General features: G+C 40.7%; 1 protein-coding gene across 2 annotated transcripts in view; it reads right to left on the bottom strand.

Moving 5' to 3' along the window:
- The window catches only part of C2CD2 (C2 calcium dependent domain containing 2), a 1,081,249-nt gene that overhangs the window by 772,776 nt on the left and 295,195 nt on the right, over positions 1-13,278 (bottom strand). For both annotated transcript variants that reach the window (XM_044071129.1, XM_044071130.1), the window contains exon 3: positions 1,426-1,545. In XM_044071129.1, the coding sequence (XP_043927064.1) occupies positions 1,426-1,545 (120 nt within the window). The remainder of the gene's footprint in view (positions 1-1,425; positions 1,546-13,278) is intronic.

Consider the following 13,278-nt stretch of genomic DNA (forward strand, 5'->3'; position numbering starts at 1 on the left):
ATTAAATTAAGGGCAAGTTAATTAATTAATTAATTTAGGGCTTGGTTTAGGTATTTGTATATAAAATGCCATGTGTTTTATTCAAACTTTGTCTGAAGAAGTGCAAGCAACGTTTTGCATGAAAGCGCTTACTAAGTTTAGTAAAGAAATCTGATTCCTATCTGACTGGCGTGATTTGTATTATCATCTAAGGAGTACCGTCCAGTACAAGCACCTCTTACAATCTAAGGGTCTTTCTATGGTTGTGCATGCCCTTTCTTTCCTTGACTACTGATTACCACAGTTCTTTCTGCCTTGGGCTACTGGACACAGAAGTCAAATGTCTACAGATGGTGCAGAATTCCACTGCCCTGCTGTACCTTACGATTAATGCATCACACCAGTGCTGCAGAATGTGTCCAGGCTGCCTATTCAGTCTCATATCATGTATAAAGATTCTGTGTGCAGAAGTATAATCCTGTCTAACTTGGGTCACCCTCACCTTCCTTATAACCCTACCCACACACTTCACTATACCATGCTGGGGTTGATGAAATTTCCTAGGGTGCAGCTGAAGTCATAGAACATATGCCCATTTTCTACCAAGTGCTATAACTATGAAACTTCTACTTCAGTGGTTTCAGAAGCTGCCCAGAATAGGTAGCTTCAACAGGTTCCAGATAGCCCAATTGTTCAATCTTGTCAACAACAGTTAACAAACTTGATTATGTTAGTGCCATTTTAACCATTTAAATTGTATTAATTTGTTTTAATTTGTACCTCCTTAGGTACTAAGCAAATAAATACAACTGAAACAATTTGTGGTACAAGTGACAAACCATGTGACTTTCAGCTGCTAAGGAAGCCTTGTAGGAATGCCGTGTATTCTACTTAAACAAAAGTAAATTGTGGCCTCTGTCAAGAACCAAGACAGGTGCAAACACATGGGAAAGTACTGAAATTTCAAAAAAGTTGGAAATCAAAACAATGACATTCCACAGATAATACAGTAAACATCATTCTTCCAAATAAGTGTAGTATTTGCATTACCTATTTTCATCTACCTCCTATCAGTTTCTTAACCTCACTTGGCAAAGTTATTCATCTTTTACCAAGCTAAGGACACATTAAAAATTTTCTGGTACATTTTCTTATTTATACCAAAGGTTGAATTTCATCCTAAAAGAAAGAATATTGTATTTCGGATAGTAAAATGTAAAAGTTTTTGCTAAGTTTCTTCTCCATCCTAAGAGGTGTCCAGTCTATCATTAGTTTGGGAACCCCTCGTGACAAGACACTTTTTTTCCCCAATGAATCCACCTAGAGCTGCAAAACTAGCCTAAATGGCAAAATATATGTCAATCCCTGGAAAAATCTTTTTCGAGTAATTTATGTGCCAAAGCCATACATGCAAAACATGAGATCAGGAAGGTTTCAGTAAGTTACCTGCAAGTAAAGTGGAGATATTTTCACACCATAAGAAACAGGTTCCATAGTGCTTTGTAAATCCTCTCTCACATTCACGAAAAGCTGCATGCTGTCCCCAGTCACATCACAGGAAACAACCTACGAAGTTCAGACAAGAAAGGAAAAATTACAGATGCTGTGCTACTGAAACTACTGCTCCCATTACCAGTAATACTAATTAATCCAGAGACAAATCAAAATCAACTTTTTTCTTAGTTAAAGAACCTGTTTCAATCCATGTATTTTATTCATACAGCATTAAATAAGCTTTGAATAAATTTGTATTAACAGTATTTTACTTAACTTCTAGTTTTATTTCTTAGTACTCATGTTTTATCCAATATCAGATTTTCTACAGAATTTGAGAAATTATGTCACTTATTAAAACAGCAGGTGCTTCAGCAAAGGAAGATACCACGGATACCACTCAGAATATGGCAGTTTTTTTTCTGCCTACATAATTTTCTACTCACGTCACACACTTGTACTTCCCAGTCTTATTATAATGTGCATCATCTTCATCTTCATACAGCCTTTACTTAAAAAATTAGCTGTTTAGCGGTCTTCATGTCACTTATTCCAAATATCAATAGATGACTGTCACCATTGAAGTGACACCAAGTCCATGTGCAAAAACTGGGAAAAGGGGTTGTGGATGGATGGATGGACTCAGACAAGTAAAGCAGAGGCACTGTGTCTATCCGAACTGCTGGCAACCTGACAGATCAACAACCTGGAACACCACAGAGTCAGTCATGGGGAGTGTGTGACAGACATGAGTGGAAGAATGCCAGCTTGCCTATCTTGGGGTGAGGGAACAGGGTCTGTCACTGCTACATCATGTTCTGATAGAAATCAAGAACATATATAGTCACAAATGTAATAAAAAGAGGCAGGCAGGGGTGCTTTAGCTACATGAACAAAAGTGTAAAGGCAAAGGCTACTGTACCCGTCATCACTGCACACTCACCCTACCCCTTGGGGATTGGTACGGCATAACAGAAAAATCCCTATAGCAGTGGAAAGGGCACGGCAAAAGGACAGCAAAATCACCTCGCCATCTCACACACTGAAGGACGATGGTTCTGCCAAGCCCTGGTCCCAGGTTGGTCACCTCAGGTCAGAAGGTGCACATGTTGCTCAAAATGAGAATACCTGGAGAAGAGGTATCGACAGTAAACAGCAGATGGGCAATGCTGACCCAGGAGAGCAGACCTTTGTACTGACCTAAGGTAGGAAAGACACACCATAGCCAGGCAGGATTGGAAATATTTCAAACTCACTTTTCGACAAACTGTGTCTATGCTTCAGCAACAAAATAACATGGCTTATTAAAACATTTAGTAACAGAAGTAAACTGGTCTACTGTATCCCATAATCAATGTGAACGTTCTTCTATGAGAAAAACAAAGCAGCAATAATATTCCACAGCATCAACCCCTGAAGGCAGTGCTGGATCATGGTCAAATTGGCCCTTAGTCAGGGAAATGGATCGGGCCGCCCCCTCCACAAACATTCCAGTGTCCCATTACTTGGCTATTTCTCACCGTTACCATAAACACTGTTTAGACTTGTCAGTACGCATACTATTCTCTTTACCTCTACAACAGTAAAAGTTTTAAATTACATCTAAATATTTTTAATTTCAAATTTTATAGTACAAACACTGCCAGATATTTTGTTAACAAAACAATACAGTCTCACAATAGAGAATTAGCATTAACAGTAAACTTCTCTACCCTTGAAACTCACATTCATTGAAACAGCATTGAAACCCACATTCAGCAACCCGCAACCAGGTTATATATTATAGCTACTGTATTACGTGAACATATTTTATTTATTTATTTACTTTTTTTATGTTCTTGGCCTGTGGACTTTCAGGTTGGGAACACAGCATACTATGTGCTGTTTGAGGACATATACTTTCAGAATACTTCTGTTTGAGGCCATATTCTTTAGGCATACTTGGTAAAGCTGTATTTTATGTTATACATTTGGTTGTACACAGATTTGTAGAAAGTCTAAATAATATACAGCACACAAGCACATATTATAATTACAGGAGCACAGCCTCACAGATCACTGCATATTTAATGCAGTAACTACCATATAATTAGCTTTTACATTTTTCTCACTATAGGTCTCTTCCATCTTTTAAGCTGTGATGACTTCCAACTACCTTTCCCAGCACTACAGGTGAATACATCTAAAATTAACAAATTGTGCTAGGAAGTTGAGATGGTACATTTGTTATCTATTGTACCATGCCGAAAGTTTTTATTTATTTATTTTTTATTTTATTTTACATTTGGACTTTCCCCTGGCTGCTGCGTGTCCCTGGCCACTAAGGATCCATTGTAGTGTAAGTGTTATAGCTGTATATATATATATATATATTTTTACTTTTTTAGGCATGAATACAATTGTTGGAAGCTATACTTAGTTGTTAATTGTCCTTATTTGTTAATTATGTTTATTTTTTTGTTTATATAATTGTTGAAAGCTGTACTTATCTTGTTAATTGTTGATCAGTATCTTTCGTAGCCCTAATGCCTTGTAAAGTTGAATAATATATATCTGCAGTTTTAAAGTTTACAATATTGTTTATTTCTTTTACATTTTGTGCTTACTTGTCTATGACGGTATTTGTTGTTTGATATTAGCCCAAGCCTACAACTAATTAGAAAGGTGAATGATTTAAATGTGCAGTTCTGAAAAACTAAGCGTTTGGGGGTTGTAGGTATGCTAAATGGCTACCTTGATTTTGCTGAGTCTCCCACGTGGTTTTTCAAATGCCGCTCTGTGTGACTTGAACCGCTGCACTTCCCACAGTGTGTTACCCCTGCTGTTAGTTTTATGTTAGTCACAGTTAAAGGGTCGATTTAATTAAGTAAGTACTGAGTATCTTAAGGGATTGCACTGTATTTTTATGCGTTTCCCATGCCCTCTACGTACTCGCAGTTGTTGCAACAGTTATTTTTAATAGTGTGTCTGCCTAGGCGCTCTGTTGCTTTTTACCTGCTGCAGCTTGTAATTTGACCTTGATAATTTAGGGTTTGATAACCTACCAGATAGACACTGTATTGGCTTCAAACCTGTGTGCTTAATTAGTCACCTAGTGCACTCTGCCCTATACTTCTCTTTCCTGCTTGCGAGTGTCATATAACTTATACAGCAGTGTCTAGGGTAAGACTGGTTTGTCTTTTAGGCTATATTATAATACTTGAGGCCTGTCTAATCTAAAGGTATGGATAACTTAATTAACTTAACCTGTTATGCTTAAAGGATTTGGCGGGTGTACTTTCCTGACCGTAATCCTACTACTGTCTGCCTAAGCTCCCCTGTCGGCAATGGCAGGTGTACTTTCTGCCTAGCTTCACTGTCGACAATGGCGGGTGTACTTTCCAGACCTGAATTTTACGAGTACTTCCCTAGCTCCACTGTCGGAAACTATCCTGCAAGCTAGAGCTGATCATTTTTATGAGCTGATCATTTTTATTAGCGACTATCTTTAGAAGGGCAGTCTCTAAAGTCCTGGCTATCTAGGTGATGCTGAGTGCTCTGCTTGCCCTATATATCTCTACTTTATACCGGCAACTGCTCGGAAAGCTTGGATTGCTTTTTTTAAATTAGCAATAGTCTCTACATTGGTAGTGTCTACCTTCCTGGCAATAGACCTGATGCTGGGTGGTCTTTTCTACCCTGCTGTATGAACTTTTAATTTGTTGTTATCCTGTGTACGTTGGGTAAACCTCTATGGGAGAAACAAGTGGTTTCAGAAAGCTGTTACCTGCACATTTTCATGAGAACTAGGACTTTGTAGAGTATTTACATACTGTCCTATTAGTGTATATTGTCAGAATAAACTTGTTGAGATTATTGGATTGCCATCTATTTAACTATATGTAATTGCAAATGGTCTTTATGTCATGCACAAGAAGGCTTTAGTTTACACTGTAGTACTCTTACAATTTGTAAGTAGAAGGGAATCTCACCAGTCACATGTGCCTGCACATCACTGCTTGCCTATTTAAACTTTTCTGTTACTATCTGAAAGTGCCAACTCAAGACTGAAACCTTATCATCCTGAATTTGTATATATTACTGTTATAACTGTGTCTTTACCATGATTGCATTAACAGTACAATTGACATTAATGTTGCCATAACACCTAACTCATACTTGTGTTATTTTTTTCCAATCTTTCCTAGCTCTCTACCTCCTATTCCTGTTCTAAGGGACCTGCTTGGTCTTTAAGGACCCCTGACATTCTCTTTCAGCCATCCCAATGTCAGGTCAAAGAAACCTGCTACCCCAGAACTTTTTCCCAGTAACCAAAGAGATTTAGAAAGTATGTTCCACCCTAGGCCTGACCATTAAGCTTACTTTTTCTTTTGTACTTTATCAAGTGTAGAACGTACTTAAGATACCGGGTCAGGAAGTCAGCAGCCATACTTTCCCTGAATCTACTGCTAACTTTCTCCCCTTGAACTGTACTATCTCAACCTCCTTTACCAACTAATGTTATTACTGATAACTTGCTGTATTCTACTCTCTGTCCACTAGGTGGCACCCTACTTCAGCCTCGGGCTACAATTCTTACACCCCTTCCCTAACATCTTTCTCAGATTACACTGTTTCATCCCTTGACTAGTGGCTAATCCTCCTGTTGTATTGCACTCCTCTTACCTTTCTCTCCTGACCATTGTGCTACATTTTGTATTCTTACCACTCCACTTTCCTTTTGCCTCTCAACTGCGTTCCCTCACTCTACTTACCTGGTACTTTTTGAATACCTTGGGAATCTGCTGTTCTCGGATTGTCTCCATAGAATCTTCCTTTTCCTGCTGTAACCCACTCCATTCGTCCTGTGGACTCACTCCGCCCCCCCTACCCCCAATTCCCACCCACCCCCAGTGGTCCTACACTTAAACATCCTGAGCCACACCCACTTCTGGACTACCCAATAGCTGTCAAGCACTCATTATAGTTTAAACACCTTCACACCCATTCCCATACTGAAACTAATCTCTATTACTACTTAAACATTCCTATACTCTACACTATCACTCTACCTATCTACAAACTTCTGACTATATTCTGTACTTTCCCTCACCATGCCCTTAACTATCAAACCCAGACTTTTAAATCTATTTCTTTCACTTACAACACTTTCCATTCTTTCTATACCCTATATACTTACCTGCTATGAAACTCTACAGTATACCACAACTCACCAACCCCTAAAACAAACATTACTATTAAGTCAGCTTTCCTTCCACAGCCATTCCAACATAACATCTACCTCAACCTATCTCACACCAAAGTATCACAGAGTAGCCCATTTTACTTACCTCCAATATAGGAAATTACAAAATAACTTCTGCAAACTTCTAATACCTTCTTATAGTACTCAAAAACTACCTCTCCTTCATGGGGACATTCACCCCAACCCAGGACCAAATAGCACTACCCCTATAAACTCCCTCCCACCACATCCATCCTCACCCTGCACTGCCTGCAAAACACCAGATTCTCTACTCATAGCTCATCTCAATATAAGGAGCCTAAACAATAACGTTAGCCAACTTCATGCTTTACTTGATACACACTCATTTGATATCTTATGCTTAACAGAAACCTGGCTCAAGCCAGTAACAAAGGACAATGAAATAACTCCTCCGGGATATAATATTCTTAGAAAAGACAGAATATCCAAAAAGGGTGGTGGGGTAGCAATTCTATACAAATCCATGCTACAGGTTACTTCACTAGAAGTACAACCACCTCTAAATAACAATGGCGAAATACTTATCTCCAAGCTCCAGGTTAATGCTAATAAATCTATATATATAATATGCTTCTACCTACCTCCAGGCAATAACATCGGCATTCTAGAAAGTATTCTGTGCTGGCTTTCTACATCCTTTCTACAGGAAACCATTGTACTTGGTGACTTTAATATAGACTGGAACACCTGTACTTCACAAAAACCGACAACCCATATAAACCTTTATAGCTACTCCCAATTAATTACCTCCCCTACCAGAATCCATAAACCCAGTGGCAAAGAAAGTTAGGATCCAGTCTAAGGTACTAACAGCCATCCTCTCTCTTACGAAGTAGGTATCCTTCCTGATGACATCAGTGACCAATCACTTACCTATATAACTAGACAAAAAACCTTTATCCCAAACCAAACTACCATCAAAACCACCCGGAACAAAAAAACATTTCAATCCATCAAACTTCCAGGCAGAACTTCAAGCCTGTAACTGGTCACCCTTAGAAATACTCCCTCTTGAGGAAGCAGTATCCTATTTTAACTCTAAATTCTTACAAATCTTGGAATACCATGCCCCCTCACGCTCAGAAAGAACTAGAAGTAAAGCAGCCCCATGGCTCACTAAAGAGACTAGGCAACAAATCCGATTAAGAAATAAAATCTGGTCCAAATGGAGAAATACTAAAGACCCAATTGATCGTCAATACTTCAGACAGCTAAGAAATGCTACCAAAAAATCAATACTTCTGGATAAAAAAAAACTATTATTTTAAACTCCAGCAAAAGCAACAACAAAATCCACAAACCTTCTGGTCAGGCATCAATAGACTTTTATACCCAGGCCACTCCAAAACACCAACCCCATCAGATCTCTCTCTTCACACTGCCAACCAGATTGCTGATGCTTTTAATATCTTCTTTGCTGAAACAGCCCAAACTTTAGCAAACACCTTACCTCCTACTACTTCTATCCTCTCACCCTCCCTACCAAGCATACCCTCGACCTTTCAACTTAAACCTGTTCCAACATCCCTCATCTATACTTTACTTCATAAACTTAAACCATGTACTCCCTCAGCTGATGATCTACCTGCTGAATACCTTTAATCTGCAGCTAAAATACTAGCCTATCCCATTTCTATCCTAATTAACAGAGCACTCACTGAAGGTTACATTCCTTCTCTCTGGAAAATTTCACATTATCCCACTCCACAAAGGTGGTAACTCAACTGTACTCTCTAACTTTCGACCAATAGCCCTTCTTTCTCCTCTAGCCAAGATCATGGAAAAATGCATCCACCAACAACTTCTTGACCACCTTCTCCAAAATAACCTACTTTCTGACTGTCAGCATGGTTTTAGACCTTTCCATAGTACCACCACTGCTCTCTCGTCCTTTACAGACTGTATTAATCATCATCGTAATAATAACATGCTCTCCTCTGCACTCTTCTTAGACCTATCCAAAGCATTTGATATGGTTAATCATCAAATACTTCATAACATACTCAAATCTTTCTCACTCGACTCACAGGCATTACTATGGTTTAAGTCCTACTTACATAATAGACAGCAGGCTGTCCTATGGGACAATCAACTGTCCAAACATCTCCCTATTATCCTGGGTGTCCCTCAAGGCTCTATCCTCGGACCTCTACTTTTCTCTATATTCATAAATGACCTTAGTATAAATCTACCTCTGGCTACCTGCATACAATATGCAGAAGACGCCACTTTAATTTGTAAAGCCCCAACTGCTTCTGAACTCCAATCCATCACCCAAACAGTATTTAACCTAGTGGAAAACTGGTTCCAACAACGATGCCTCTTCCTAAATGCCAAAAAAACCAAACTATTGCTATTTACTCCAACTCTAAAATCCACCCCACTACATTTCACTATTACATTCAATAATGGTACAATTATAGCTCCTGACCCTACTACCAAACTCTTAGGTAGAACAATCGACCACAACCTTAACTTTGACTCACACATCAACTCTACTATTAAAGCAATAAACAGAAAACTTGGTTCCTTATATAGGATAAAACCTTTCCTTACCCCGGAAGCCAAAACTACCATTGCCCAGACCCATCTGATCTCTACTCTCCTCTATGCCTCCCCCATTTATACTAATCTTTCCAAAAGTAACCTTAATAAGCTAACCACTTCCTATAACAATATTGCTAGATTTGCTACTGGCTCCCCATTTAGAAAGTACAGCTGTGTACACTTACCATAAATGTAGATGTTAGAGTGTCTTCACTGTTGCAGTCATCACTGTAAGGTTCTTCCTGCCGGCAGGCAGCCCTCGGTCGGCCAGAATCCCAAAGTCTGGGTCCGGCGTCGGCTGTGTACTCACCCTCCCTGACGTCAGAGCACCAGGGGTACAAAGCTCCCAGCCGACGCCATGTTCTCCAGTTTTTCTTGCCCCAGATGTCAGGTGCCCAAAAGTAAAGGCTAAAAGTAAAACAAAAATGTGACATACAATAAACCCCATACCCTGTAGCAAATACACCTCAGAAGAAGCGTGAAGCAGGGAAAGTACAGTTTTGTACCTGCCATAAATGTAGATGTTCGAGTGCTAATACAGCTGCAGTCATAACAGATGGGTTCTCCTGCCGTCAGGTGGGTCCTCGGTCAGCCGAATTCCAAAGTCTAGGTCCGGCGTCGGTTGTCGTCGCGTCTTCCCTGAAGTCAGTGCGAAAGGGGTATAAAGGAACCAGCCAACGCCATTTTCTTCAGTTTTTCTTGCCCTAGATGTCAGGTGCCCCCAGAAGGAAGGCAATACATAAATTTGTGTAATAATGCAGTGTAATATAATCAAAATACAGTAGCTGCAAGCAAATACATCATAAATGAATACCCCAATCAGGTTGTATGAGGATGTGCTAGCCTATAGGCCTGTCCCAAGAGGGGAAGGAGGGAGGGAAACCTGGACTGCAGCTGTATTAGCACTCGAACATCTACATTTATGGTAGGTACAAAACTGCACTATGTTCATCGTGCATACAGCTGCAGTCATAACAGATGGGTAGAATCCCAAAGCTAAGAAAGGGGTGGAAGGCACTAGGTGGAACTAGGAGGAGCCAAAATGCCCTGCAAGACTGCAGTGGCAAAGCCTGCTCTAGATTTGGAGTATAATGGTAGGTTGTAGTGCTTGGAGAAGGTATGCACAGAACTCCAAGTGGCTGCTTCCAAAATATCCTTGGTAGGAACTCCTCTGAGGAAGGCTGCAGAGGTGGCTGTGGCCCTGGTGGAATGAGTTCTAATGCCTATAGGTACAGTTTTGCCATGAAAGGAATAGCAAAAGCGTATGCAGTGGGCTATCCATTTTGAGATTGTCTGTTTGGAAATTGGCTTTCCTTGAGCTCCTACCGCATAGGTCACAAAGAGCTGTTCTGATTTTCTGAAAGGCTTTGTTCTGTCCAAATAATAACGCAGTTGTCTGTGGATGTCCAAGGAATGTAGTAATCTCTCCCCTTTGTTTTGAGGATTAGGATAAAAAGTAGGTAAATGTATGGCCTGATTTAATGCTACCATGGATACCACTTTAGGCATAAAGGACGGGTTGGTTCGTAAGGAAACTCTGTCCTGATGGAAGATGATAAAAGGCTGGACAGCCATGAGAGCCTGTAGTTCTGAAACTCTACGAGCTGAGGTGATAGCCAGAAGGAAAGCTGTTTTCCAGGACAAATATTGCAAATCCAATGAGGCAGCTGGCTCAAAGGGAGGCAAGGTCAGTTTTTCCAGAATGAAATTAAGATCCCAAGCAGGTATTGGTTGTTTCCTTGGAGGTCTTAAATTCTTAGCCCCTCTGAGGAACTGTCTTAAGAGAGGATGAGAGAATAAAGGTGGATCAGTGTTGTACTCTGCAGAAATGGCTGAGGCATGGATTTTGATGGAGGAGAAAGAAAGTCCACTGCTTAGCAGTTCAGCCAAATATTGTAGTATTTGAGGTAAATTCAGTTTTCCAGGGTCCTGGTCCTTTTTCTCATTCCAGACACAAAAACGTTTCCATTTTGCGGAGTAAGCCTTTCTAGTTGATGGCCTTCTGGCCTCCAAAATAACATCCTGCACCTCCTTGGAGAGTAGGGCCTGCTTTGATGCTAAGGAATCTTCCAGGCGGCTAGATTGAGTGTTTTTAGCTGACTGTGAAGAGTTTTGAAGCTGTGCTGAGTCAGAAGAAGAGGCATTAGAGGCAGGGTCCATGGTGGGGAATGCGTCAGCCTCCTCAGGAGTGGGTACCAGTGCTGCCTTGGCCAGTCTGGAGCAATGAGGATCATCTTGGGTCTGTCTGCTCTGGTCTTCAATAGAACTTTGGGCAGCAGAGGAAGAGGTGGGAAGGCATAAACTGTCAATGATGTCCAACTGAAAGATAGAGCGTCCACTCTCCAGGCCTTTGGATGGAAGATCCTTGAGCAGAATTTTGTCAATTGATGATTTTTGTGGGAGGCAAAGAGATCTATGTCTGGCCTTCCCCATTCTTGGATTATTTCTGTAAAAACTTTTGGATGCAACTTCCATTCGTGTGGATCTGTCATATTCCTGCTTAGGTTGTCTGCCAGCGTGTTTTCCTTGCCTGGCAAGTACTGTGCTTGTAGTTCCATTTGTAAGTCCATGGCCATGTTCCAAAGTGACACGGCCAGTCTGCATAGGGGGTAAGAATGTGTTCCTCCCTGCTTGTTTATGTACCACATAACTGTGGTGTTGTCCGTTCTTATCAATAGTTGACCTGGTTGTAGAAGGTCCTTGAAAGCTATAATAGCATTTATTACTGCTAGCATTTCTTTTTGATTGATGTGAAGGTGCTTTTCTTTTTGGGACCATTTGCCCTGAATGCACCGATCTGTCATGTGCGCCCCCCAGGTGTAGTCCGAGGCGTCTGTTGTGATAACTTGATTTGCTTGAGGCTTGCTGAATGGAAGACCTGTGTTTGTTTGACATGCTTGAGCCCACCACAGAAATTCCTTTTGCAGACATGGAATTAGTGGTATTATTGTTTCCAAACTGTGGCTGTGTTGAGACCATATGTTTTTCAGGTACCATTGTAGTTTCCTCATATGCAGCTTTGCACATGGGATTAGTAAGATGCAAGATGCCATGTATCCCAGAGCCTGCAGGATTTTCCTTGCAGTCAGCCTGGTGCAATTTGCTAGTGTTCTGAAGTATTGAATTAGTTGCCCCTGCTTCTCTGGCGTGAGGTAGGCCATCTGGGTGTTTGTGTCCAAATTGGCACCCAGGAAAATTATCTTCCGAGAGGATATTAGCCTTGATTTCTTTTTGTTGACTGTGTATCCCAGAGAGTTCAATAACATTATTACATAAGCCAGATGTTTCAGAAGAATGTGCTTGCTGTCCGCTTGGATCAGGCAGTCGTCCAAATAGGGATATATTTGTATCCCTTGAAGTCTGCAGTAGGCAATTACTGACGCCAGGCATTTCGTGAATACTCTGGGCGCAGTAGATAAGCCAAAGGGCAATGCAGAGAATTGATAATGGGTTGAACCTGCAAGAAATCTGAGGTACCTTCTGCAATTTTGTCTGATTGGGACATGCAGGTATGCCTCCTTGAGGTCCAATGTTACCAGCCAAGACTCCTTGCCCAGCATGGGAAGAAGTTGCTGTAGAGTGAGCATCTTGAATTTTGGTACGAGTAGAAATGTGTTTAGGATGGATAGATCCAAGATAGGTCTCCAATCTTTTCCCTTCCTTGGCACCAGAAATAGCCTGGAATAAAAACCTTGACCTTGTTCGTGCGTAGGTACCTCTTGAATAGCTTTCATGTTTATGAGATCTGTAATTTGCCTTTGTGCCTCTGCCCTTTGATTGTGTGGCAGGTTTGGCATGCCTCTCATTTTTGGAAGGGTGTGAAAATGGAATCTGTAGCCTCTATTTATAACGTCCAGGATCCATTTGTCCTTTGTGACAATATGCCAATTTTTTGGAAATAATGCCAGCTTTCCTCCTAAGGGGGCTGCCATTTGAGACCTGGTTGGCATGCAAAGGGGAAAGTCATTGGGTTTGCTTTCTGAAAGATTGCG

The sequence above is a fragment of the Protopterus annectens genome, chromosome 5.part0, assembly GCF_019279795.1.
Source record: "Protopterus annectens isolate FY-2018-M chromosome 5.part0, PAN1.0, whole genome shotgun sequence".
Classification (NCBI taxonomy): Eukaryota; Metazoa; Chordata; order Ceratodontiformes; family Protopteridae; genus Protopterus; species Protopterus annectens.